We start from the raw sequence: 27229 nt of genomic DNA on the forward strand, positions 1-27229 counted from the left end.
TGGATTCACATCCCATAGTCCTGATCTTCACTTGTACTTTATAAATAATAAAAAAGTAAAATGAAATGGAATTTAGATGCAGGTGTACTATGCTTGCCAGCATTGTCTGCAGTACATGACTCAATATGGGAAATCTCGTAATGCATAGTGAGGAAAAATGACAGACTTAATGGAAAACCATCCAACACAGGAGTTACAGCCCAAGGGCAGAGATATTCGTGAGGAGGAGCTCGGGGACATGGTGGACAAGGAGATGGCAGCCACGTCAGCGGCCATTGAGGAAGCTGTGCGGAGGATTGACGTGAGTCAGCTTCCTGTCACTAAGCACCCACAATGCCGTAGGAGCAATATCTGGGCCGATAGTCTTACTTCTGTAATGTGGTGGGAGGATTTAATTGCTGGATATGTACTAAATTTATTTTAGTGGTGAATAATTTATTACACTCTGTTCAATCATTTTTCATGTTGTGCCTGATAGTGGTCCTGGTATTGTGGTACATTGCTGATAAATGCATTACAGGTCATTCCAAAACCCAAAGTTCTGTTTTTCTCAACAGGAAATGATGAATCAAGCTAGGAAGGACACCTCTGGAGTCAAACTGGAAGTCAATGAAAGGTCAGTGAGTCAGCCCTAAAAAAGAAAGGAATAATCTTAACCATAAACCACTTTGATGTTGTTTCAGTAGGGTAAGACACTTTTTTATAAAGCACCGGTTGTCATAGTGCGGTTTAAGCACTGCTGATCCTGCATTTTGGGGAAGGGAAAGTAAAAATAATTGACCTTGTGGTAAAATGTCTTATTGATAAATTTATCTATTTTTCTTCAGGATTCTGAATAGCTGCACAGATCTAATGAAGGTAAGATGGAGCCTCTGGACCAATTTGACACACGGTGCTGAAGAACCAGAGAGTGCCTCACTCTGCCGTGTCTCTGCTGCCCCCTGCAGGCCATCCGCATGCTTGTCATAGCTTCGACAGACCTCCAGAAAGAGATTGTGGAAAGTGGAAGGGTGAGTTGGGAGACCCCGCTGGGCTCACTGCGTTCTCATTATGCTGTATCAGTGCACTTGGCATCCCTGAGATGGCTGGCAAATGGCTCTGTTGTGGTGGCGGTGGACCCGTCTCGAAAGCCGCAGGAACTAACCAGTAACAAATCCTCCCCCCTGCGCAGGGCGCCGCCTCTGTGAAGGAGTTCTATGCCCGGAACTCGCGCTGGACCGAGGGCCTAATCTCCGCCTCCAAGGCCGTGGGCTGGGGAGCCACGCAGATGGTGTAAGTACAGACAGATGGATGAAGGCGCTCGGCAGATGGATGGATGCCCGTAAACGTACAAGGCGAAAATTGGCTTGGGGGGTGGTCCGAGAGGGGACAGCCCAGATCCACTGAACTCTCAGGATTGCCCTGTCATTCTGGGCTGGTTTTATGGGCGTGTCCCCAGCTTTGGAGAGTCCTTTGGCCAAACTATCCCAGTATTGACAGAGCAATATTCTTAATTATTCTATTGTATATCAACGTATTCTGTATATATTACACATTCAAATATAGAAAAGGTTTAGAGTGCTTCAATACGACCCCATTGTTACAAAACATGGGAATAACGTTTTAATGGTAAATGTTCTCAAATGTGTCAAAGGATGCTAGGTTTTCCGAACTCTTAAAACAGCGCCGCCTTGTTCATGCTATGTCACACCACAACACTAGAGGGCGCAGAATGTTTTTGCCACAGCAGAGCCACATTCAGAGCGCATGTAGCCATATTGTGGCTGGGATTGATGTGAAATGATAGCAAACTAGCTGGATTAGAGAGCATCTGGAAGTTTAGAGTGTGACTACCCCCCCCCCCCCAACCTTCCCACAGTGAGTCAGCTGACAAGGTAGTACTGCACATGGGAAAGTATGAAGAGCTGATCGTCTGCTCGCATGAGATTGCTGCTAGCACCGCCCAGCTAGTGGCTGCCTCCAAGGTGAGATTGTGTGTGTGTGTGTGTGTGTGTGTGTGTGTGTGTGTGTGTGTGTGTGTGTGTGTGTGTGTGTGTGTGTGTGTGTGTGTGTCTGTGTGTGTGACACACAGCTCTACTCCCTCACACCTCCAAGATTCCACCCCCGCTCTGTGTGCGCAAAACTGGGTTGGATCGATACCAAAATTTTGGCTTCTATATCAGCTTTGATACCCTGGGTATCAATACCAAATCGATACTGTAAAAATTTCCCATTAAAATATATTTTATTGGTCTGACATCAACAGGACTGTTCATGAATTAAACCAATAGTAATAGCTTGTTATATAGTTTTTACAATATCAGTGAAATAAGCATAGAATAATTGAACTCCCTTCAGTGCATAGATTCTGATGATAATTTGGCTTCAGCATGTGCTGATTACAGCATGTTGCCGGACACCAAACCACCTCAGGGATGAGAACCTGAGTGCAGCCATGTGGCAGGTGATACCTCCGAACCACATTAGTCCGAATGGACCAGTGTGAGTTTTTTCCCCAGTGGCTGGAGTTCCAATCCTGCCACCAACCCCCAAGTTATTCCCTGTAAGTTGGACGACCTCCTTATAGGGCTGGATGTAGATTAACGTCATACCCAGGACAAAGCAATTGCAGGTTAAGGGCCTTGCTCAAGGGCCCAACAGAGTAGAACCACTCTGGGCATTCACGGGATTCGAACCAGCAACCTTCCAATCGCTGGGACAGATCATTAGCCTCGGTGCCGCCAATCCACCCTCAAAATTACAAAGGTTACAAAGCCTCATTAAATAGTACAGTAATGTTAGGTTTGTATTTGTGTTCTGTTCATTTAGCCTAGTCTACTTTTTGTCACTGGGGAATGGGATATGAATGAACTGGGATGTAGGCTAAACATGACTGTGAACAGAAACAGGAAACATAATAACCGCTAAATGACATCACTGTCGTGTCTTATGTCTGTTATCATGCACAGCTGATGGTCTTTAACCTCCATTTATAAATCAGGGTGAGCGAGCGGCTGCTGCTTGCTAGGTTGCACATGCTGCCCCCTTATAACTGCATTCGCACGCCAGACACTCCATCTGTATAGCTTCTCTACACAAGAGTTGCATAAAATAAGTGACTTTGTCTCTCCCCAAAGCACGATTTCGGTATAACCATCCTGCAACTTTTTTTTAATGTATGCAGTATGCTTGTGTGATATGACAGAATTATCAATATCATCAGTAATGTGGGTATCTGACAGTGAATTATTGCCTTTGTTGAGGAAGTAGGCAGAGTGACCACACACTTCAAACCTGACAGAATTAAATTGACAAAATTAAATTGAACACTTGTCACCTTGCTCATGCTATGGCACACCACAACACTAGAGGGCGCAGAATGTTTTTGACACAGCACAGCCACATACAGAGCGCAAGTAAGCGTAATGTGGCAAGTGCACGAGTCATTTTAATAAAGATGATGACAGCTCTTTTAAAATGGAAGTTGCACTCTTTATTAATAGCCGCTATTGGTCTTCTACTAGCAGCGGCACAGATGGAGAAGCCAACAATCTATACAACACTCACGGTGACATGCTAATGAAACATGCATTCCATGGCAAACATTACACGGTTATGACATTTACTGTTAACAGAAATACACACATTCACTATTTACAGATATGAGCCGGGCAGAGCAAAGCATGCTGGTAACTGCATAATCAGTCCTTTTGATCAACACCTTGGCGTCAAATTGTCAGCCAATCAGGGGGTGGAATCGGAGCTAAGTGCGTTGAAACTGTGATCGTGCTGATTATGAAAACTATCGTTTATCCTGATATTTTTCAATTGAAATATAACATGCTACTTTTTAAACATGGTCTAGCCCTAGCAATACAGATGTACAGCACATTTTCATCAAATATCGGAATTTGTAAAATTATAGAATTATGTCTCAGATTTTTGTCACGACAATACTGATACTGGTATATGGAGCAGCGTTATTGTGAAATTTGCATGTTCTATGCTTGTGCTATGCAGGGCCAACTGGACCTTTGCAGGGGTTCTAGGCAAAGCTTTACTCAAGAGGCTTCTCACCAAGAAAATTGGCGATTTATTTCAGTTTTTATATATATATATATATATATATATATATATATATATATATATATATATATATATATATATATATATATATAAAAAAAACTGAAATAATCACCAATTTTCTTGGTGAGAAGCCTGTGTGTGTGTAATATAAAAAAATTATCTTACTTTGTTGGGGCCCCCTTGTGCCAATCAGACCCTGGCCAGGTCTGATTGGCCCACTTTGCATAGGTTTCCTTCAGGTTCCCAACTTTCCTCCCACAGCCAAAGGAACTTGTGGTCAGACGAACTGGCATCCCTGAAATGCCCTCAGTGGTGGCGGTCCATGCCCCACGATAGACTGACATCCCGTCCTGCTTGTCACTTTCTTTCGGTCCCATGCTTCGTTCCCCTTGACTTCCTCCATTCTAAATAAAGCTGAGAAATCTCCCATCTGTTTTAATACTCACCCGGTTCAGTTCAAACTTGCCAGATAGTATTTTCCAAGGTAACCTTTCATTTCGTGGTACATTTACATTATCATGAGTGGCTGTCACGTTGATGGTCTTAGTAACATGTTGGTTGTCAATGTTAAGGTTGTGATGTTTAGCCAGTGATGAGCAGAACCCTGGGGCAGCCTTCATATGTCTATCGCCGGGGTACAGGTGAAGGCTGACTGCAACAGCAGGAAACTGACGACACTTCAGCAAGCCTCTCGCTATGTCAATGAGATGGCAGCCAAAGTGGTGGCCTCCACCAAGACGGGACAGGAGCAGATCGAGGAGAGGGGTGAGTGCCCCGAGTCATGCTGCCCAATAAGGGTGCAGAGCAGGCAGATTCTGGCCAATGAGGAACCAGTTGGAGACCAGCCTGCAAAAAACATCTGTCTTACCAGTAGAATGCAGTAACTTTCATTTTCCTCCTCTCTCAGATAATATGGACTTCTCAGGCATGTCTTTGATTAAGCTGAGGAAAGAGGAGATGGAGTCACAGGTCAGCCATCAAACTGTTTAACAAGTCCCTGTTTTGGAAGCCCCCCCACTAGTTTTAAATGTCCTCTGTCCACGTATTTAAGTAAAATCAGGAAACCGTGTGGGGTTGGCAGAAAAGTCATTATTCTTTGAAATCTAATTTTGTATGTGAATTATTTTAAGGCGGTGGGGTCCAAACCGAGTATTCTGGTAACCTGAGAGAGGAAGCCACTTTAGTGTAGTCTGGAGAAAGTCTCAGTTCTGGTGTTTGGCGAGTCCTGTACGTAACATGTCACCCTCGCGTGGCAGGTGAAGGTCCTGGAGCTGGAGACGCAGCTGGAGAGCGAGCGCATGCGCCTGGGCGAGCTGCGGAAGAAGCACTACGAGCTGGCTGGAGAGCCGCTGCCTGAGGGCAACGGTTTCACCAGCGCCGCCTCCCCATCTTCACCCAAACCCAGCAAACCTGCCATCATGAAGAAACCCCCACTGGCCCAGAAGCCCAACGTCCCACCCAAGAACCAGGTGAGGGACTTTGAGCAAACACCCAAACGATATTAGCATCTGAGCTACAGCATAGTAGGCATCAGTCGTATGATGACCCCGGTTTGAATTATTTTCTCTCACTTCTCTCTCGACCATGCTATGATGCTTCCTGTAATAAGCCATATCTGTTTCATATGTGTGGCTCTGTGGGTTTGGACCTTGTGCTCATGATTTTGATGGTGATGGGTTCAAATCCCAGCATAATGGTTTGGGCCCTTGAGTAAGGCCTTTAACCCCAATTGCTTCAGGGACTGTCTGGCCCTGCTCTCTCAATTGTACAACGCTTTAGATAACATTACATTTATTTATTTAATATTGCCCTGCGATGGGTTGGCGCCCCATCCTGGGATGTTCCCTGCGTTGCACCCATAGCCTCCAGGATAGGCTCCAGACCCTGAATAGGACAAGCAGTTACAGAATATGGATGGATGTTAAAGTAATGCATTAATTATATTAAAAAAAAAAACACACACACAGTATGTGGAAGCATACAAATGTTATAAATCAGCATTTTGCCCTATTTAACCATTTTCTGAAATTTCCCCTCCAGTTTAGGTGAATGGTGGCTGCAGACGAACAGTCATGATGATGAACTGATACGGTGCAGACAGGCTGCTGACGTCAGTCGTGTCACTTTAAAGCCCAACCAACCATAACAAAACAGTTTTTTGTGCTCCTGTATACGTTGACCACGCTTCACTGTACCCCACCCCTATTGATTTTTTTCCCCCCAATTTTTTGCCAAGTTCGTATTTTATTTTGCCATGACGTTATTTGCTTTTCTCACTAAGCGATGTTGTGTTTTTCTTCCGCTATTTTTCAAGAGTGAAAGCAGCATGTAAGAAGACAAAGTTCATGACACGTGTGCCTTTCCCTGCCTGACAAGCACTGATGGCCATTACTGTTCTGGCTCCCAGTTATTAACCTGCTGCTGGGAAGCCCAGAGACAGCACTGTACTTGTTCCTCGGCTTGTGTTGTAACCGAGCACAGAATGCACTTCGTTACACAATATCGCGAGTCGTATATCATGGCCGTGACACGGATGCTAAAGCATAGAGACTAACTGATGTAAATGCACGGGTTTATTACGCGCTAAGGGCTGCTCTGCACCTGTAGGTTGGTTGTAGTGGTTGTAGTGCAGGCATCAGTAATGCACACGAAGCACACCTTAAAATGCTGCTCCATTCACCCTTGTGCATCCTGATGATTATTTTAGTGACACAACAGATTAAATCCGCAGCTTGCAATGTAGAAATAGACACCATTACTGAAAACTCTCCTAACCACCACCACCCCCCCCCCCCCCATATGATTAGATGCAATCAGACATTTTTTTTTATTGAACATGTAAACAAGTGACCGGGTTAGCCCTTCCTTTGACTTTATTTCGGGATTTACTCTTTGGCTGGCATTATACATTATTGGCTCAGCATAAGAATCTGCCCGTGGGAACTGGCTCATTTTGAAAGACGAACCACATTTCTCTCATTTTAATTTTGTTTCTCTCTTTAGATGGGATGTATTAACTGTAGTGCAATCAGTAGGCCTAACGGTCAGCCATCTGATCCACTCAAACCCAGGGCCACGTCTTCACTCTTGTCCACTGGTGTATTTTAATACTATTTATATATGATAAAGCGTACAAGATTAGGAACAGCGTACTGTATGTAGGACTGCAACTAAACTGTACTCAATGAAAATGTCCTTTCTTGTAGCGCAGAGGAGATTTTTTATGTAGTATTGTAGGAGAAAACTCTAAGTAATGGTTCAGCTTTTTAAATGGGCACACAAGCTGTATATATTTTTTGGGACAGTCATAACTAATGACACTTGGGTGCTTTGTTTAAAAAAAATAGATGGGGGTGTCTGTGAAACACTTTCTTTCCCTGTTTCTGTATTGAACCCGTCTTTATACTCTCAGATCTATTAATATATTTTAGTATCGATTATTGTGGTTATTAATGTGTGTAAATGGCAAATGGATAATAAATGTTTATCAACAGAAGCATCCGTCTCATTATTGAAGTCTGAAAGTAACATTTGCATACTTCTGTTACTTTATACTGTCTGCAAGTTTAATTATTTGCACTGAAATCTATTATTGACTATTGCTTTAAACATGAAAAATAATGCTGTTTTCATTGGTGTGCACACCAGCTGTCATATCTCAGAATATTTGTTTTTCTTTTCTTCATGATATATATCCCCAGACACTGCAAACACCATTGGAAAAAAACATGTACCTACAAGTGTGTACTTAATAAAATACAAATTTGACAAAGCCCCTCAAAAGTGTAAAGTAACTAAAGTCTCAACCAACCCCTGTATAAAACCGCAATAGACCTATCACTAATCTTCATTAATAGGGAAAACGTTTTAAGTAACAAGGCACAGACTTCCATAAATGTTTTTCATAAATATTAAAGTAACCACACACCGAAGCTACATTTGAAGCTACACAGGCACCCACACACACAATCGCTCCGTCATCCAAACATTCTTAACCAAGATACACCATGAACAAAATCCTGACAGAAACTCCAATAAATTACAATTCATTAATGAGTAAAGTTGGTTGAGGCTTTATACAAACATTATCTGTTTACTTCCCCTGATTTTCACCCTGATCAGAAAATACATGGACAGATTATTGCAAATGAACTCTTATAGCAGGACAGTGTAACATCCTTTATTAGTTATTCTATAGAGAAGCTATTTGTGGTGATAAGCAGGAACTGGGTGACGCATTCCGCTTATGGATGTTAATTTTTCTTAATAGCAGCTTCTATTTTCTTGCTGAATTATGGCTAGTGAAAATATAAGTGTAACCATGATAAATGTTAACATCCTCGTAGTATGACTAGTAGGCCTATTATGCAAACAATTAAAAATTGCTACAATGTTCATTATGAAGTGGAGCATTTGTGTGAATTACAATTAAGATTTCACTAATGAAAGATGTACAATATGGAGAAACATATTGGGACACAGCTTTTAATCATTGAATTCAGGTGTTTCATTCAGACCCATTGCCACAGGTGTATAAAATCAAGCACCTAGACATGGACTCAGGTGTACAAACATTTGTGAAAGAATGGGTTGTTCAGAAGAGCTCATTGAGTTCAAGTGTAGCACTGTCATAGTATGCTAGGGAAACAGCTGCCTGACTGCATTGTGCCAACTGCAAGGTTTGGTGGTATGCTGATGTTCTCCATGGGTTAGGCTATAGGCCCCTTCCAGTGGAGAGAACTCTTAATGCTTTGGCATACCAAGAAATTTTGGACAATTCTATGCTTCCCACTTTGTGGGAAGAGTTTGGGGAAGGGCCTTTTCTGTGCCAGCATGACTGTGCCCCAGTCCACAAAGCCAGGTCCATAAAGATATGGTTGAGTGAGTCTGATGTGGGATGTACTAGGACGGAGATTACGAGCCTGACTGCATAAAAACTCTGAATGAATGGGCAAAAATTCCCACACACACACTCCAAAATCTTGTGGAAAGCCCTCCCAGAAGGGTGGCAGCTGTTACAGCTGGAAAGGGGAGACCAACTCCATACTGATGCCTAAGGATTTATAATGGGATGTCATAAAAGTTCCTTTAGGTGTAATGGCCAGGTGTCCCAATAATTTTGTCATCTATATAGTGTGTGTGTGTAATATATATACACTCACCTAAAGGATTATTAGGAACACCATACTAATACGGTGTTTGACCCCCTTTTGCCTTCAGAACTGCCTTAATTCTATGTGGCATTGATTCAACAAGGTGCTGAAAGCATTCTTTAGAAATGTTGGCCCATATTGATAGGATAGCATCTTGCAGTTGATGGAGATTTGTGGAATGCACATCCAGGGCACGAAGCTGCCGTTCCACCACATCCCAAAGATGCTCTATTGGGTTGAGATCTGGTGACTGTGGGGGGCATTTTAGTACAGTGAACTCATTGTCATGTTCAAGAAACCAATTTGAAATGATTCGAGCTTTGTGACATGGTGCATTATCCTGCTGGAAGTAGCCATCAGAGGATGGGTACATGGTGGTCATAAAGGGATGGACATGGTCAGAAACAATGCTCAGGTAGGCCGTGGCATTTAAACGATGCCCAATTGGCACTAAGGGGCCTAAAGTGTGCCAAGAAAACATCCCCCACACCATTACACCACCACCACCAGCCTGCACAGTGGTAACAAGGCATGATGGATCCATGTTCTCATTCTGTTTACGCCAAATTCTGACTCTACCATTTGAATGTCTCAACAGAAATCGAGACTCATCAGACCAGGCAACATTTTTCCAGTCTTCAACTGTCCAATTTTGGTGAGCTCGTGCAAATTGTAGCCTCTTTTTCCTATTTGTAGTGGAGATGAGTGGTACCCGGTGGGGTCTTCTGCTGTTGTAGCCCATCCGCCTCAAGGTTGTGCGTGTTGTGGCTTCACAAATGCTTTGCTGCATACCTCAGTGGTAACGAGTGGTTATTTCAGTCAAAGTTGCTCTTCTATCAGCTTGAATCAGTCGGCCCATTGTCCTCTGACCTCTAGCATCAACAAGGCATTTTCGCCCACAGGACTGCCGCATACTGGATGTTTTTCCCTTTGCACACCATTCTTTGTAAACCCTAGAAATGGTTATGCGTGAAAATCCCAGTAACTGAGCAGATTGTGAAATACTCAGACCGGCCCGTCTGGCACCAACAACCATGCCACGCTCAAAATTGCTTAAATCACCTTTCTTTCCCATTCTGACATTCAGTTTGGAGTTCAGGAGATTGTCTTGACCAGGACCACACCCCTAAATGCATTGAAGCAACTGCCATGTGATTGGTTGATTAGATAATTGCATTAATGAGAAATTGAACAGGTGTGCCTAATAATCCTTTAGGTAAGTGTATATATATATATACACACACACACACACACACCCACCCTAGTACTGACAGTTCAATTCTTACGTATATCAAAATATACAGAAATGAACTGGGCATAGTACAACATGATACCAAAACAAACCAAATTAACTAAGTTATGATCGGAAACGACAGAAATTACAGCAGGACTTGGTGACCTGGGTAGTCCCGCCCTGACGCCGCAAGAGCGCTCAATGCCGGGTCGCAGCAGCCACATCCAGCCGCACGGCTGTGACATGCGCACTGACTTTGCTGCAGCCCAGCCTGGTCTTGCACAGCAAAATTTGCGGACTGCTATGGAGCCGCCTGAGTTTTAGTTACATGCTATCAACGGAGAGCTTTGAGCAAAGAAAATGGACGAGTGCTGGTGGCCGCCTAATTAGCGATCCGTGGGAGTTTGTTAATAACGCGGAAAGCAGTCCTGTGAAATAAACGAGGAGGGCCTGCGGGAGGAACTCGGCTGGAAGGAAATAGAGGAGAACAGGAACGGCATTGTCGAGGGTGGGAGGCAGTCATGGAAGATTTTGGGTCGGCGATGGAGAAGAATGCGACCGAGCTGACTGTCATGGACGTGTACGACATAGCCGCAGTGGTGGGACAGGAGTTTGAGAGGATCATAGACCAGTACGGCTGCGAAGCGCTCTCCAGGCTAATGCCCAAGGTTGTGCGAGTGCTGGAGATCCTGGAGGTGCTGGTCAGCCGCAACAGCATCAGCCCGGAGACGGAGGAGCTGCGTCTGGAACTGGATCGCCTGCGGCTGGAACGGATGGACCGGCTGGAGAAGGAAAAGAAGCACCAGAAGGTCCCGTATTTCCCCGAACCAAAGTATCTGCACATATGAGAATAGTGTCCCGGCATTTCCAGCACACTCCCCTCGGACTCTTGCTTTTCATTTTCCGATAGGCGTTAGTATATTCCTTGGATCGCACGGAAACATTGGCTCACGTCGATACCGGTGCGGTCATTGTTTATTTTTAGAATCTATATATACAATTAAATTTAATCTTTGCGAATATTATCTTTTCTCATACCAACAAGTGATCCACAAAGCAATGCCAATGACAGTAAAGCAACAGGAAACTATTTTTGAGTATCCGCTCAACACTGGTATATACACAGACCACAAGTTTTTGAAAACTTTTGGGCAATTTACGAGTAATGACAGCGGTCTCTTCAGCTGCATATTAACTTGTTTAAAATTTATTGTTTAAATGCGGCGAGGTGTTTCAGTTATAGCGATTATGGATTTTTAAAACAATATGGCTCCTCATATGAAACTCAGCATTAAGATAACGAATTCATTATTCTAAGCCAATATTGTTATTAATATTATTTTTATATATCATATAATACTCTATATCGAACGTGATTTTATTTTTGGAGCTGCCTCGTCATAGCTTCTTCATGCGATGTATTTGGCATCTTTCTGGCTGGCTTTCCAGCCGCTCACATGATCGTAATAAAATATGACTGAAAAACAATCTGGAGTTTGAGAAAGAAAATCAGGAATGCGACCAGATCGTAGCGAGCCCTTTTTAACTTCTCAGGGAGACTCAGTGAAGGTCTAATTATGGCGGAAAAATTAAATTTTTTATTTGCTTTCAGGTAGGCCTATCTCAAGAGATTCTTTGAAAAAGTTCCCATTTAAATTGTTCCGAGGTCATAGTTCCTATTGAGTACTATTCCAGAAAAAAATAACAGCGAGGCGAAAAGTTGTCAGATTGAATATTGCGTTTGACAGAATAATTGTGCTTGATAACAAACGCTGATCACATCAGTGACCGCATTATGCCGGGGAGAACGATCGTTTGAGGGACTGCTCCGTTGCTTTGCAGTGTAACTGTGCACGCCTGTGTGTCAAAATAATCCAGTTTAATTACTGGTGTTATATTACCGATTTCTGGCTCGTGCGGATCCCTTGTGTTGTATCACTTGCATGAACCTGCAGCTTGTGTGCCCTGAACCACCAAGAAGCTTGGGACCGCCGCTCCCCATTTAACTCACAGGAGCTGGAGCTGGTGGAGGATGTGTGGAGGGGGGAAGCTCAGGACCTGCTGTCCCAGATTGCCCAGCTGCAGGCCGAGAACAAGACCCTGCTCAACAACCTCTCCTACAAGGACTGCCCATTGTCTGAGGAGGACCTGCAGAGGCAAGAAGGTATGGCTGAGGAACTGTCTGCACCTGCTGCGGTGCCATTGTTGAGGGAACCTGCATGGACTTTGGGTCTAGGGCAGCGTTATTTAAATCATGGTCCTCGTGGTCCGAGCACTGCTGGTTTTCCAGCCTTCCTTTACCTGTCAGTCAGGTGTGAAGCCTCTGACCAATCAGAATCAGGTAACTAACTACCTGGGAGAACTGAAAACAAGGCCTGGATTTGGAATCGAGGTCCAGGTTTTAAGAACCCTGGTCTAGGGGTTTCAAGCTTTAGTTCCCATGAGAAGCAAAGCTGTTAAAGTCCTGAGTGGCGAATTTAACCTGAATTAAAAAAAATTAAAAAAAAAAGGTACAGCTGACACGTGTAAATGTGACAGGTTATAAAACAAGTATCCATCTTCAGGTTCCTTGTTGGGTGACATCTGGGTCGTTTATGGCTGTTAGAGGTGTTACAGGCACTGGCGTAAATTGAGATTTTGAATGTTAGCCATAAAGGTACTTTGAAGTTCTGAAAGACTATCTCTGACTTCAGGTATGCACTTCCACCCAGTGTTACTCATTTTTGATGATGACTTTCCTTTATTTGCCAAGCCTGACGTTACCAACAAGATACGTCATGGCCACTAGCCAGCTTTTTTAGTCTGCTAAATAGCCTTCCAGGCATCCTACATTCATAGTTTATGCTTCATATCAGACCATGCTTATATGCTGCACCTTGACCATTCCACCTGTTACCAAGGCGTTTTCATTTTGTCATCCTTTTCCTCTTAGTGTCATGTGAATAAGCTAAGGATGAAGGGTCATTAGAGGTGACTAGCATTTACGAAGGGACATGAGGAGGTTGAAAGCACTGTTTGTTCGAGGGCCTGGACTGGCGACTTGCTGAGTAGTGAGCTTATTTCCTTTCGATGTTCAGGAAGCCGTATCGATCGATGACAGTCCTTTGTTGTCCTCTAAACGATGAGTGGGGGGGTGGGTTACGTCATTTTCACCAAACACGCCAGACGAACAGGACATTGAGAGGACCTCTTGTCATACTCCCTTGATTGCACAGACAGCACTCGTACTCAAGAGATGATGTGTATATTCAAGAGAAAAAGCATTTCTCTTAGTGAATAATGCAAGAGTAATTAATGAACATGCCGCCATCAGAGTATCAATGACCCAAGGGAGCTTTTTTGGGGAACCTCAGCCACCATGTAACACTTAACCTGCTCAAAGCACCAACAAGACCATTATTATGTTGTCAGTTAATATCCAGGGATTGTTACAGTTAAAAGCCATGGCCAGTATGATCATAAAGACCCCATGATGATGAGTTATACTTTAACTCCCGTCGTCTGGTATCTTTAGGTGTCTTGTGACCAGAGTGGTGCTAGTATAAAGTTTACCATCCAAGTGTATATTTGCATATGTTTCCAAATCTCCCTCAACATGACATGTAAACAGAGGAGAATCATGCCATGTGTGTGTGTGTGTGGGGGGGGGGGGAGTGTTGGCTGCACATATCAGTTGAGTCATGTTGAATCAAATGCTGTCCTTGCTTGTCAACTCCTGACAACTCCTGATGGATCTCAGGGGTTTGCATAGATCACATTTGAGTACCAAATTGTCCCCAAAGTGTAGTAAAACCTGAAATTTCCCTATTTTTGGGGACATCTTTTCTGTAAAAATCTGCGAATGCAATCAAAAAAGTAAAAATGGCAAAAGTCTTGTATTTGGGTTGGTTATTTATGGTTAAGGTTAGGGATGAGTAGGGGTTAAGGGTGTTGTGATTGGGATTAGGGTTTTTCCCACAGAAATGAATGGAAGGTCCCCATTTAGATAGGTATGCCTACATGTGTGTGTGTGTGTGTGTCTCTGTGTTAGTGTGTCTGTGTTTGTGTGTGTGAGTGTGCGTTGGTTATGTGGCCCTCAGACAGAGTGATGTTTGGCAGTGGAGAGAACTTTGAGGTCGAAATGAATCCATGTGTCTCTCGTGCTTGGGCAGCCTATATTTATCCTCACAGTCAAACGCATGTCGTGGAAACTTTAAATTGGGTCGTCTCTATATTTGTCATCCTGCAGTGGTGTCTTGCTTTCCCAGTTACGTTTGGAAAGTGCAGCAGGATAAATGCTGTCATACCTGCTCTAGCATGCATTTGGCAAAACTCTGCATAAAAGCCAGTCATGCAGGTTCTGTCTTTTAGGTGCCATCAGTAACCAAAAATATGTGTACATGTGATTTATAATAAACTTGAACAGGGAAATGTATTTTGTTTGTTTTAAATCTACACAGAAGGGTGTTTGAAATCCACTCCTAAATATTTTGCATTATATTTTCAACTTTTATATTTTGCAGTGGCCATTTTGTCATATGTGGGATCTTCTTGTATCTTTCTTATTTAATAAAATAAGCCCAGATGAGCGACGGAGAATGGATGAATGAATAGTTGGAATTTCTTAAGGGCAGCAGGGCGGCTCAGAGGACAGCAGGGGGGCTCAGAGGACAGCACAGTAGCCTTGCACCTGCAGAGCTGAGGGTTTGAACAGCAGCATCCCTAAGGTTGCCCCCCCCCCCCCCAAATGGACCTCTTCCTATACCGGACTACACAGAATCCTTAGTAAAGGTTGTTCTAGTGTTGCTCGTTAATCATATATCACCGAAAGTAATGTAGTGACATAACTAACAAAATTAAAATTATATGGTTTGCACCATTAAATTACAATATCATATGCACAGTGCATATTTACATTTAGCGAGTTTCATGTGGCTAAAATGAAACTATAGTGAGAAAATACAATTCAAAGTAAAAACATCTAAAAACTACATCAACACTTATTAAACTTTACTGTTAAGTCAACATGAGAAGCTACATTAATGGGTTAGGTTTTCATAACAGCGCAAATGATGAAATGCAATTGTAAAAACACTCATAAATTAAATACTGTAAAAATAAACAGGAACAAATACATAAGTATTTCAGCACTTACCAAATAATTCAGAAGTTTCCTTTCCTGGCCTTCAAAGCTGCACACTTGCGAATCACTTCATCGAAATCAATACCTTTTGCCAACTCACAAGATCGGAAATCCTTGATCGCCCTGCGTGATACTTCCATAATATGGAGAACAGAGCTGAGATTGCTACATAATCAATACAATAAAGTCTATAAAATCACATCTTAGCATTCCAATTAATTCCAAAATAATTACAGTAAAATCCCGTTATAGTGGACTCGCTTATAATGGAATATTGTCCATAACGGACGAGGTCCGCTGGTCCAGGCCGTGCGACTTTAAGAACATGCAGAAAAAGCTTCGGATATAGCGGAATTTCGCTTATAATGGACAAACAATTTAGTCCCCAGGGCCGCTTTTAGCTGTAGTTCTGTTCGGCCATAACGGACATGCAGTTCCGATATCCAGCGCAGATACGTAGTCGGGATTATTAATAGTCACGCATCTGGTCAGGTAAAGTTGGATTACTATATTTGCAATATAATAATCTATACCACAAGCGTGTCTGCTGAGGTGTGGCATGAGTAAATAGTGTCCTGTAGTTGTGTTCTGGGCATACAGCAACTCTGGATGTAACGGACTGTTTTGCCAGGTCCCTTGAAGTCCGTTATAACGGTATTTTACTGTAAAATAAAAGCGTACGCATATTACAAAGGTGAAACATGAAATGCAATGACTGTTATTGGGGAAAAAAAATTCGTTAAAATAATATGAACAGGAACATATCTTTATATTTTTAGTTACTGTCTACTTTGAAAGTTTACTACTAAAATAGCAAAGAGAACATTTCACACAGATGTTATTTAAAGTATTTTACGGAGATCAAATAATATTATATAGTAATAATGACAGATGAAATCAACCCAGAAGGCTCTCTGTTGGCTATGGGGATTGAACCAACAACCTTTGCATTATAAGGCGACAGCATAAACCACGTACCACCATGCCACTGTACGAAGCATTTGTAACATTTACGTAACTTATGCATTTAGTATGTCTGCAATTCATTGCCAAGCCAACTCCCTGGCTGTGTTTATGGCCATAGTATTGCCTTTTTTTAACGATAACATCTTTGTATTTTTCATACAGCTCCATCAGCAGTGTTTGTTCTGCGGCGGAAAGAAACACCGCTCTCGGTTTACAGGCTTTCCAACTCATTTGGTCGATCTATCGTTCATCCATTTATTTGGGCTTCTTAAATATCGCGGGTGTGCGCACTAAGTGAGACTATGCTAGTCTGTCTTGAATGAACCTTGATTAATCAAATCTGAACTGCGTTCGTGGAACGACGTGAGGTTAAGTTTAGAGATGGAGGTAGGTTGAGTCTGACTTTTTCGGGAAAGTCTGCCTTTTTTTTTTAGCTACTTTCATGGAATACCGCCCAGAAAACTTAACAAAGTCAGCGAAACACCAGCAACAACGTAAACAATAGATCATGAAGACAACACCACGTGAATGGAAGCATCATTGTAATTGGTTAATAATGACAGCTCTGACTGGGCGCTTCAGAAGATTCCAGAAGTGAATTAGCATGGAGTTTTAGACTTGTAGGAATGGAGGGGGGATGATGATGGCGGAAATTTGCTGATTCAGTTAATGGTTCATCACCGGTGTCATCTGGTGTGGTTTGCACCCCTCTAGTCTTGCCACTGGGATTGAATGTCACCCTGCTCTGTGTGAGGGGTTTACATCTTCTCCCTGTGTGCAAATTTCCTCCAGGGTCTCTGGCTTCCTCCCACAGCCCAAAGACATGCAGTTTGGCTAATTGGCATCTTGCGCTCTGCGATGGACTGGCATCCCTTACTGGGTCCTGTGTCCTGTGCTGTCTGGAATGGGCTCCAGGCCTCACATGATCCTGATGAAGATAAACAGTTAGAAGATGGATATATGACTTCTTTTTTAAACAATAACAATTTACATAGAACATGGCCTTCGTAGTACGAAACATGAGCCTCTTATTTGGAGTCTTAATGACTGCATGCATCACCAAGGTCGTTACAGCAGGGCGTTGAGATAAGATGAGACATCCAGTCCATGTGTCAATAATGCATGTGTGTGGCAGTGCTGTAATTGGGTGAAATGCGACCAGATCCCGGTTTCTCGGCACAGGCATGTCAGAGAGGGAACGGCAGGTGATGAAGAAGCTCAAGGAGGTGGTGGACAAGCAGAGGGACGAGATCCGAGCGAAGGACCGGGAGCTGACGCTAAAGAACGAGGATGTCGAGGCTGTAAGACCAGCATCTCTAGCCCTCCTCATAAATGACACTGAAAACAGAGTGGGAGGGGGGAGATGGCAACACCAACGAAGCAAGTCATTTACCTGGGGGGGTTCGCAAAACTTTTGGGAGAGGTGGGATGTCGGCGTTGTTTCTCAGTGTCGAATGCAACCTCTGTGTGCTAATACAGTTAGCTAATGACCTGACACAGCAGAGTTAAGGGTGCTAATTGATGCAGCGCAATCAACTAGGAATGTCTGAAAGATCAGCGTGTTAGTCATGATTGACTAGTTGGTGACCACTGCTATATAATTAATAATAAGCATCTATTATGTTATTAATATCATATATACAAATATAAGGTCCTTTTAATAGGAATATTCAAGGGCTTTAACAAAATCTTATAGTATAATATAAGAGTATAATGTTCCCACCTGACAGCCAGACCATGATTCCCCTGGTCCAGCTCCTGCTCACGCAGGCGTGTATGTTTGTGAACACGCGTGTGCTCTTCCCTCCCTGTTCCTCCAGCTCCAGCAGCAGCAGAACCGGCTGATGAAGATCAATCACGACCTGCGGCACAGAATCACACTGGTGGAGGCGCAGGGCAAGGCGCTCATCGAGCAGAAGGTGGAGCTGGAGGCCGCGGCCCAGGCGCGGCAGCAGGAACTGGCAGGTCTGCGGCAGGAGGTGGCCAAGCTACGGGAACGCCTGCAGGGGGCGCTGAGCCAGAATGGCGAGGAGCCCTCCTCACCACCCCAGGTAACCGCAACAACAGGGGCTTACAGGCTTGCAGGTTTACGTGTAAGAGCAAGTTAGCATTGAGCAAACAGGACCAGAGTCTTCTGAAGACTTTAAGGCCAAGAAAGTAGCTGATTTCCTAGGACATGTGTTTGAAGTGTGTCCCCTGGTGGCCCAAAGATGAATAAAGATGAAAAAGAATGCTGTATGTGAACTATGGTAACTCTCAGTCCTCTCCTAGCTAGATGGAGCCAGTACCTGCAGTGTTGGCTGCATGTGTCTGTAGAGTCATGTTGAATCAAAAGCTGTCCTTGCTTGTCAACTCCTGATGGATCTCAGCTAAGAAATGTGCAGGATTTTGCTGATTTTGTTTTTTGTATTGAGTTGCATGGTAAAACTAGTAGAAGTTAATGCAAAATACTGTGTATTATTGTTGAAGGTGTTTTAGTTGAACAGGAAATTAGGGAAATCTTTGGAAATGAAGCACTCCCCAAATTCATAAATGTCAATAATCTCTTCTTCCCAATATGGGAACCGGATGCCTGTCCAACAGAGAATGGGACTTCAAAAAACATTATTTTCAAACTTATTCCTGTTTTAATTTCATCTGGACTCCAGTTTTCCTTATGAGTGAGAGACATGCTTATTCTCTTACAATTTCAACAAACTGAGACATATAATAATTTTTGAAATGGCAGAACAGGAGGGTTAGACAGGTTTATATAGTGTCCGTCTAAAAAGACTGCTTAAGCTTTCAGTCCAAACCGCATCAGAGGCTGATTTGAACGAGGCCCCGCTGTGTTGTTACCTCAGATCTCAGAAGGGGCAGTTTCAGACCTTCAGGATTCCGTTTGGGCTGAGTGCCGCACCAGTTCAGAATTCCTCTTGAAGGGCCCTGAAGCAGTGGATCACCTTTCCCTTCCCGCTCGCTTTGAGAACAGGAAGCCAAAGGAAGGGAGGGAAAATGTTGAGGATGAGGAAGAAGCTGTGTTGCTATGGGTAACCGCTAGTGGCATCTCTCCTGGGTGGCACTTGCAGTGATCCTAACCCCCATGTAAGATGTAATGTTTTATCTTACCAGGACGACAACTTTCCCTTTGTCTCCACCTACACTAGTGTGTATATTTGTGTGCATGTGTTTGACACCCCCATCTAACATCAGAATGGAGTGTGTATGTGTGGTCTAAACCCACTAACTCCCAAGGTGTTTGGCTTACAGTTCCATGAAGAGTGGTTTGAACACTAGCCCATAGTGTCTGGGATAAGTTATGGCCACATTGTGGCACAAACTCACTTCCTGTGTTATCTTAGTGGGATGATCATTGAATGGACACCATTCATCCAGTGCAATTTTCAAGCCTGTTGAGGCTGTTGTGTTTCTGAATTTAACTAGGCCTTCAACTGCTTGGTGCAGTATTGAACGCCTATGCTTAAATTAAATTCAGGCAAGCGTTAAAAATTCTGGTTGCATATGACTGGAAGATAGCTGGTGCCCCCTTGAGGAAGCATGTATAACATCAGTTGTAATCATTTTGTGCTATGTTATAGTAAAATGAGATTTTTCATTTTCACTATTGATGTCACCACTGTACAGAGGTAACTCAGAGATCAGCATGCTTGCTACCGTGTGACCATCAACATCTGAATGTCTGCCACTGAAATGACATTATGATTATCACTAATGTCCACCAGGAGGCATTTTGTGAGGAGGAAATGCCAGAGGAGAAGAATGCCTTGGACTTGAAAGACCCCAACCGACCCCGCTTCACTCTCCAGGAGCTGAGGGATGTCCTGCATGAGAGGAATGAGCTCAAAGCCAAAGTGTTCATGCTGCAGGAGGAGCTGAGCTACTACAAAAGGTGAGGCCATTATTGTCTTTAACCCATTTACACAGCTGGATATTTTTATTCAGGGAATTCAGGTTAAAATATTTCCAGAGTGTCCCTCTGGAGACTTGCAACCTGCAGGCTGTTCTGCAGATCCTGTCCTGCTTACTGGTAAACCCCCTTTTAACACCCTTTCAATCTCTGTCAGTGAGGAGGCAGAGGAAGAGACAGCCCCCCCAGCCACAACGCCCTCCCCAGTAATGCGGCCGCGTCCCAACGTTCAGCCTGAGTCTGGGATCAAGCGTCTGTGAGTACTGAAGAGAGCCATGACTGTTACAAATGATCGGTTACAGAGACACACACAACACCCTTTGGACCAGCCAGATAAGTCACTGTCCCTGACATGTTTGTCACGTGTGTTGTTATGACACTCACTGAAACTGGAATGCTGATGGGCCTGAGATGCTGCTCTAAGGGGATATGCTGAAGGGAGACTCACTGAAGCACTGCCAGACATTAAATACAGACCTGCTTCGCTGAGAGCATAGAATAGGCAGTGGTTTGGCAGCGGTGTAACGACACAATCTACTCACGATTCTGTTCGATAGACAATTCAGGGCTCGTGCTTCCATAAGACAAACTAAGATCTCACAGTTCTTATTTATTCCTCTTTTAGGCATTTACATTTACCAAAAAAACGCCGTTTTCAAACCCTTTTTTTTTTCTTGCAGTTTTTTCATTATTCTGCAGACTCCAATGCGAATAGCAAAAATCTAATCTAGAGGAAAAACTGAGATTATGCCTGTTGTGCCCTCGTGTGTTGACATTAATATATGATTTTGTGCCACGGGGCATTGTTACACCCCTGCAATGTGTATCGTCATATTTTTAAATAGCAAAATATCACGCCACAGTGTATTGTTACACCCCTAAATTTCAGTGACTGTTCTACAGTCAGGAGCCCCTCCCTGTTTCTCTCTTAAAGCTCTGATTGGTTAATTAGTAGACAAAGTGTTCATTTTGTCTGTGGCACAGACAGTGAAGTGCCAGCAAAGGTCAGACTGACTTCTAAAAACCTGTTTACCATTTGCTGAAACCAGACAATCGCTAGCATTGTAAATCGCTGTTTACAATGTTTCTCAGCACTGAAGTGACATCATATTCCAGTCTCTCCTTGACCAGCCTTGACCTAAGGCTGTAGATACACCTTCCTGATAGGATTCCACCTTCTTGGTAAGACTAGCTAAAGTCAAGGTTGGTAGTCAGATGATTCAATTGCCTGTTTTTGACAGCAGTAAAATTTCCATTTTTTGTTAACCAACTGCTAGCATTCAAGCGAAGACCAGACATCCACATCTAAATATATTTAAAATTACAAAACTTTTAAATTTTAATTTTAAATTACAAAAAGTTTACTTACTTTTTCTCATGACAGTATGTTCCTGAAATAGTCTTTATTATCATATTCATACAGATTCAGATTTTGCTTGAAAAGGTGGCAGGTAGTATTGTGCTGTTGTTTTGTTTGTATTTTTTGAACATTATATATTTATTTGTGACAAATTGGGATGCAAATTCCTGGAATTTTCAGAGGAGTAAACATTCTATGGGAATTCATGGGAATATTTGGAAATTATTGAGGAATTTATATTTTCCTGTGTACATACAGTTGTCAAACATAAAAACTACCGGTAAGTAGGATAATAAAAAGAGAGAGAATTTGAAGTAATTTAAATTTAACTTAACACTTTATTAAACACAAGCACATTTCCCTTTTCTTGAACACAAACACATGCCTGGATGGATTAGTTGGGGGGTCGTTGATTGCTTTTCTGAAAATTATATATCCACTTTTATAGTTTAATTTAATATTTAAAACAATAAAAATATTCCCATGGCTTGGCCATCACACCGTCTGGTGTAGACTCTAACACGCACATTTAAGAGGTAAAAAGTAACCACAAAACCACTGTGCAGACCAAAAGTAGCCAGAAAACCACAGTGCAGACCAAAAGTAGCCAGAAAACCACAGTGCAGACCAAAAGTAGCCAGAAAACCACAGTGCAGACCAAAAGTAGCCAGAAAACCACAGTGCAGACCAAAAGTAGCCAGAAAACCACAGTGCATTACAAAGTCCCATCCGGGTATCTTCTACCCCTTTGCAATCCTAATGACAAAAACTACCCAACCAGACTTATGTGAAACGAAAAGGATGGTATGTATTGGTGATACTATGACTGATACCCCACTGTCCATGTTCATGAAAGCCTATTTCTGTACATATCCATTCATTGTCGGTGTGATAAAAGTTAGTGTTTTTAACCCTTTATGCATTAATATATCCAGGATATTTTAATGCTGCCGTAAATTCATTCATTTCATATGAGGAATAACAGACAAAGGGGCTCTCAGGAAAATGTAGGAAGGCGTGAATGATGGGGGTTTCTGTAACATGTTTATTTTTACATGAAATGAAGATTGTTGTTTAAAAAGGTGAGTGATTAAATAAAGTGGCTCCCAAAGCTTTGCTAGGCCTGACCATACAGGAGGAAGGTTAGTTTCTTATGCGCCGTGTCTGTTTGATGTGCCAAGCCCTGCTCTGGCCTACTCTGTGTGTTTGTGTAGGTTTTTAGCTCATGGCTTATCTCAGGCCTTGTGATTTCTGTAGGTTTTAGGTTCAATGACCAGCCCACTTCAGTTGTACCTCCTCCTGCACATTAATGCCACCATGTTCCTGTGATTCCCACCGCATCTGTCATCTCACTCTCGCTCACCTCTCCCTGTCTGTGCTTCTCTGGACAGGATATTTACAGCCATAATGCCGATGGTGGCGGCTGGATTGATTCCAGATGACCCCACTTTACAGCCAATCAGAAGACTCATTTCCTTTGTATGACAATCGTTTTTTTTCTGTGTTGTTGCCTTTTTTAAATGGAGCATTTTTACATTTTTAACTCACCCCACTCTGCATGTTATTGGCAATTAGAGGCACATGTCACAGATGGGGTATTCTGATTGGCTAATTGCTGGGTGTCTGTCTGTTAGCAGTAGAACAGCCTTGGGAACGAAAGCCACTCAGAATGACCCCATCATTCAGCTCCTGCCATTTCCTGGTGCTTGGTAGCAGATCCTATGTTTCCTGCTTCCCTACGTGTTCTTCAAGCGCTGATAACCATAACAAGAGCTCAGTCTCAGTGAAAGACGTATTAATGGCAATACTGCTGTTTGCTGCAAAAAGTAGTTAACTGTGATGTAATACCTGATTGGTGGTAGATTTCATGTACAGCATGGAAGAAGCCAGGCTTTACTGGATACCAGTGGTTGTTACTGACATACTGACACATTTGATAGCCTCCCCACTGACCTGGCCTGTTGTACTGGGACAGACAGACACCTGAATTAACACCCACTATTGGTGTTATGGTAAGCCAGCCCCCCCCCCCCCACTGAGGGCCAGAACACCATGGGGTTCTCAGCTGTTCCTACAATTATCCTAAATGTCCCCCAGCTATTTAATGTGGGTGTGCTGGTTTTGGAAAAACAGAGTGGGTGGGGAGCCACACAAAAAGGGCTGAGCAGCCTGGTTTTACAGAAGGCTTTTTAATTGGTGCTTGAAAGGATTTGCAATGGATTAATTAGGGTCCAAGCAAGTAATTACAGCAGTTATGTCCTGAGGATGACTGATGGGTGCTCAGAGATGGAGGGCACTGTGAGCTCACTTTCGGGGTGAGGTGGGACCCCCCTCTGGGTCACTCTGGTGTGTGTTCAGGTGCCCCTGTGCAGTCACTTTCCAGAAAAGTCTTCAAGGTTCCCTAGTAGAATGATAACCTACAGACACTGCAGTCCACTAGGACATACAAAGAAGATCCTCAAGACAAGGGTGTTGGTTTTGTCTGAAAATATGTTTGTCCCTGTGCACAGCTGAGCGGAAGCTCGCCATGGCAGCAGCAGGCAGGCTAGGTGACGCTCTTAACATAATGTAATGTCACTAATCTGTTGACAAGAGGCTTCTGCACAGAACTTGCCCTCACTGTTGCTGTTTTCATAGTCTTTAGTAAATAACTGCTTTTCTACTTATTGCTTTGAAATAGGGAAATCCTTTGCACTTCATTTTTTAATGGTTTCTAGTCACACGGGTTAACAACAGTAATGCCTAAATCAGCTGCTTAGAATTACATGCCCTTTCTTGCTTTTTTGGGTTTATCATTTGGCTACAAAATAGTTAACCTGCCTACCCCCCTCTGCCCCTTCTTCTGTCCCCCAGGTTTAGCCTTTTCTCCCGGGACAAGAGACGGACCTCACAGAGGAACGTACGCTTTGAGGAGAGCTTATGGGAAGGCAGAGGCGACGTGTACACAGAGCAGGCCCAGGAGGCTTTGCAACACCTGTAGCTACAGAGCTCCATGGGTCTTGGCTTGACGGCCACATCCTGGGCCTGCAAGACTTAGCACTTGACTTTCGTACACCTACAACATGAAGGGGAGCTTTCCCTGTCTGCAAATAGCCAGGTTGACCACAAGGGGGCATGGAGGATACTAACTGCTTTAGAAGTACCATTAGCATTAAATAACTCCCATCGTCGAGTCCGTTTGCCTAGTATGCTAGGTGGGGTTGTGCTTTATTTGGGCATTATGTACGTTCATCAGTGACTTGTGCAGCATCTCCTCCTATTAGTACAAATACAATACAGCAATGAAATGGGACCTGACCCGTGGTTATCGTGTTGGCCTGTAGGAAAGCTGTGCATTAGAATGCAGCAGGGGTGCATTGTGGGAACACAAGACGAGAGAGGGGAAGTTTAAAGGAGCAGATGATCGCCAGGGGAAAAGTGGGACGGTGAGGGATTGTGGAAGTTAAGGGCGAGGAGCAGGAGAGCCTCCTAAATGTGGGTCATTAGAAGGAGAGCAGGATGGAGAACGAGGCCAGCTTATTCAGCAGACCTGAAATGGACAGACGGTTTGTGTGGTATTTCAGCTGGATAAACAGCATGGCACCCTCTGCACGCTACTGGTGGGCCGCTGCGTGATGAGCTTTAATGGATCCGGTTACAGTGAGAGAGCAATGGACCGACACATGGCTTGACATGCATGCCATTGGGGTCTGCCCTGTTCAGACCCATTTACTGCACTTGGCGTGAGGCATTTTACGCCAATTTCACTGACCCTACCCACCCAGGTTTACATGTGGTGAGCCCTGGATTCCTGATTCTTCAGTGTAGGTTTATTTTGAATATGCAGGAACCACCGTGTACAGGGTGGGCTAAAAGTAGGTTTTTATTTCACAACGTCATTTTTAAAAGTAGGTATACTGCTTTAATTTTACAGTACTGATTGAGTCATATTTAGTCTCCTATGTGTTTGAAATGTCTTCCGTCAATGTTGATACATTCCTGAAGCCTGTCCCTGTCACTGTGACACACTTTAGCACACAAATCCCAGTTAGCATCAATGTCCACAAATGCTTGCGAGATGAACTCCTTCAATTCATCCACTGTGTGGGGCTTCCTCTCAAAAACCTTCTCCTTTACTACACCCAAAAAAAAGTCCATGTGTGTCCGGTTGGGTGAACATGGTGGCCATTCAGTGCCGCCATGTCGCCCGATCCACCGCTGTGTAAAGGTGTTGTCAAAACTGTATACCTACCTTTAAAAACAATTTTGCAAAATAAAAATGTTACTTTATAACCTTTATAACCTTTACTATGTAAAATAAAAGCTGTATACATACCTTTTGGCCTGCCCTGTATAAGGCAGGGTACTACCAAGTCCATCTATCACACAATCCAGAGCCCTGGAGCTGGGGGGTGGTGTCAAAACATTGGTTTGTTTTGAATCTTGAAAGAGGAATAGTCCTTTTATCATTGTTTGAAAAACAATCACTGTAGTCAATACAGTCCAAAGGCATTTGTTGATGACACTACGGAAGTGTTTATAAAAACCCATTTATATTTTCTTCTATACATTTTTTAAATAAATTTTAATGTTTGCTCTCCATTGCTTTCTCACTTTGCTTTTAGAGTTACTTCAAATGAGTATTTTTGTTGTTTAAGCTCTTCTTTCGTTTGTCTTTGGGATATAATGAGATCACCCGCGATTGTCGGCCGTGTTGCTGCCAGCTTGTCGGGGGGGACTTGTGTCTGTGAATCTCACACAGGGTTCCTTTGTAACCCAAACAAGTAAACTAAATAATCACTGTTTGACTTATAAGCTTATGAAAACATGGACATTTAAAAGTGAGACAGGGATAATTGAACACTGTGAAAACATCTCAAAAAAACCCTTTTGAAAGGGATTTAAAGATGTTTTAAACTGTCAAGGTACACCATTTAAGAGTGAAGCAGTTTGCTTAAACTGATCAACTGGCAGATCCACATTTAAAGGGAATGTTTAATACTTGTACATCAGTCCAGCAGAACAGTAATCATGCGAGAACAGCATTGCTACCTTTAGGCTTTCCTGAACCCCAGCCCAGCTGTGTTTTTGTTCAGTGGCTCAGTGTATCCGTAGTTACATATTTTGAAAACATCTGTAGGCTCCACTTCAACTTACTTTGTACAAAATAAATCTGAAGGCTATTTAAATTTGCTTTTCAGGTTACTAAAGTGCCATCAGTTCTCTGTATAGAAATTTATTGACTGGCATTGATTTGTATTCAATTTATGTGCCTTGAAAATATTGTTTGCAAAAAAAAAATAACAGTATTGCTTCCAGCTGTGATTTTGCAATAAATATACCATGTTTTAATGTCTGTAGGTTTGTACTCATTGTTTATGTAGCATCATGTCAGCTGTGCAATGATATATGTGATTCATTACATCATGGCACTGAGGTCAGT

At 43.0% G+C, this 27229-nt stretch overlaps 2 protein-coding genes across 6 annotated transcripts in view; both read left to right on the forward strand.

Moving 5' to 3' along the window:
- Positions 1 to 7561, forward strand: part of LOC111860053 (huntingtin-interacting protein 1-related protein) — a 40002-nt gene extending 32441 nt beyond the window's left edge. The window contains exons 23-32 of the mRNA XM_072709049.1: positions 191 to 301; positions 558 to 616; positions 828 to 858; positions 948 to 1010; positions 1172 to 1272; positions 1859 to 1964; positions 4707 to 4830; positions 4973 to 5034; positions 5322 to 5534; positions 6106 to 7561. Coding sequence (XP_072565150.1) covers positions 191 to 301; positions 558 to 616; positions 828 to 858; positions 948 to 1010; positions 1172 to 1272; positions 1859 to 1964; positions 4707 to 4830; positions 4973 to 5034; positions 5322 to 5534; positions 6106 to 6114 — 879 coding nt within the window. The 3' untranslated portion in view covers positions 6115 to 7561. The remainder of the gene's footprint in view (positions 1 to 190; positions 302 to 557; positions 617 to 827; positions 859 to 947; positions 1011 to 1171; positions 1273 to 1858; positions 1965 to 4706; positions 4831 to 4972; positions 5035 to 5321; positions 5535 to 6105) is intronic.
- A 3075-nt stretch (positions 7562 to 10636) lies between these two features.
- On the forward strand, positions 10637 to 27142 carry rilpl1 (Rab interacting lysosomal protein-like 1). Of its 5 annotated transcripts, XM_023843339.2 has the most exons (9): positions 10638 to 11261; positions 12466 to 12616; positions 17723 to 17841; positions 18361 to 18591; positions 19384 to 19569; positions 20263 to 20429; positions 20605 to 20703; positions 23199 to 23286; positions 24661 to 24798. In XM_023843339.2, the coding sequence occupies exons 1-9, from the start codon at positions 10974 to 10976 to the stop codon at positions 24664 to 24666; spliced, it is 1335 nt and encodes a 444-aa protein (XP_023699107.1). In that variant the 5' UTR covers positions 10638 to 10973; the 3' UTR covers positions 24667 to 24798. The 5 variants fall into 5 exon arrangements, with proteins under 5 accessions (XP_023699108.1, XP_023699107.1, XP_023699106.1 ...); XM_023843340.2 differs by lacking the exon at positions 24661 to 24798 and having other exon boundaries at positions 10637 to 11261; positions 23199 to 23292; XM_023843338.2 differs by lacking the exon at positions 23199 to 23286 and having other exon boundaries at positions 10639 to 11261; positions 24661 to 27142.
- Positions 27143 to 27229: the final 87 nt, after the last annotated feature.

This window comes from Paramormyrops kingsleyae, chromosome 2 (genome assembly GCF_048594095.1).
Source record: "Paramormyrops kingsleyae isolate MSU_618 chromosome 2, PKINGS_0.4, whole genome shotgun sequence".
NCBI lineage: Eukaryota > Metazoa > Chordata > Actinopteri > Osteoglossiformes > Mormyridae > Paramormyrops > Paramormyrops kingsleyae.

Coding starts and splice junctions, on each gene's coding strand:
- rilpl1 (XM_023843338.2), top strand. CDS start 10,974: ATGGAAGATTTTGGGTCGGCGATGGAGAAGAATGCGACCGAGCTGACT. Junction 12,617..17,722: donor GGACCTGCAGAGGCAAGAAG/GTATGGCTGAGG, acceptor TTCTCGGCACAG/GCATGTCAGAGAGGGAACGG. Junction 17,842..18,360: donor AGAACGAGGATGTCGAGGCT/GTAAGACCAGCA, acceptor CTGTTCCTCCAG/CTCCAGCAGCAGCAGAACCG.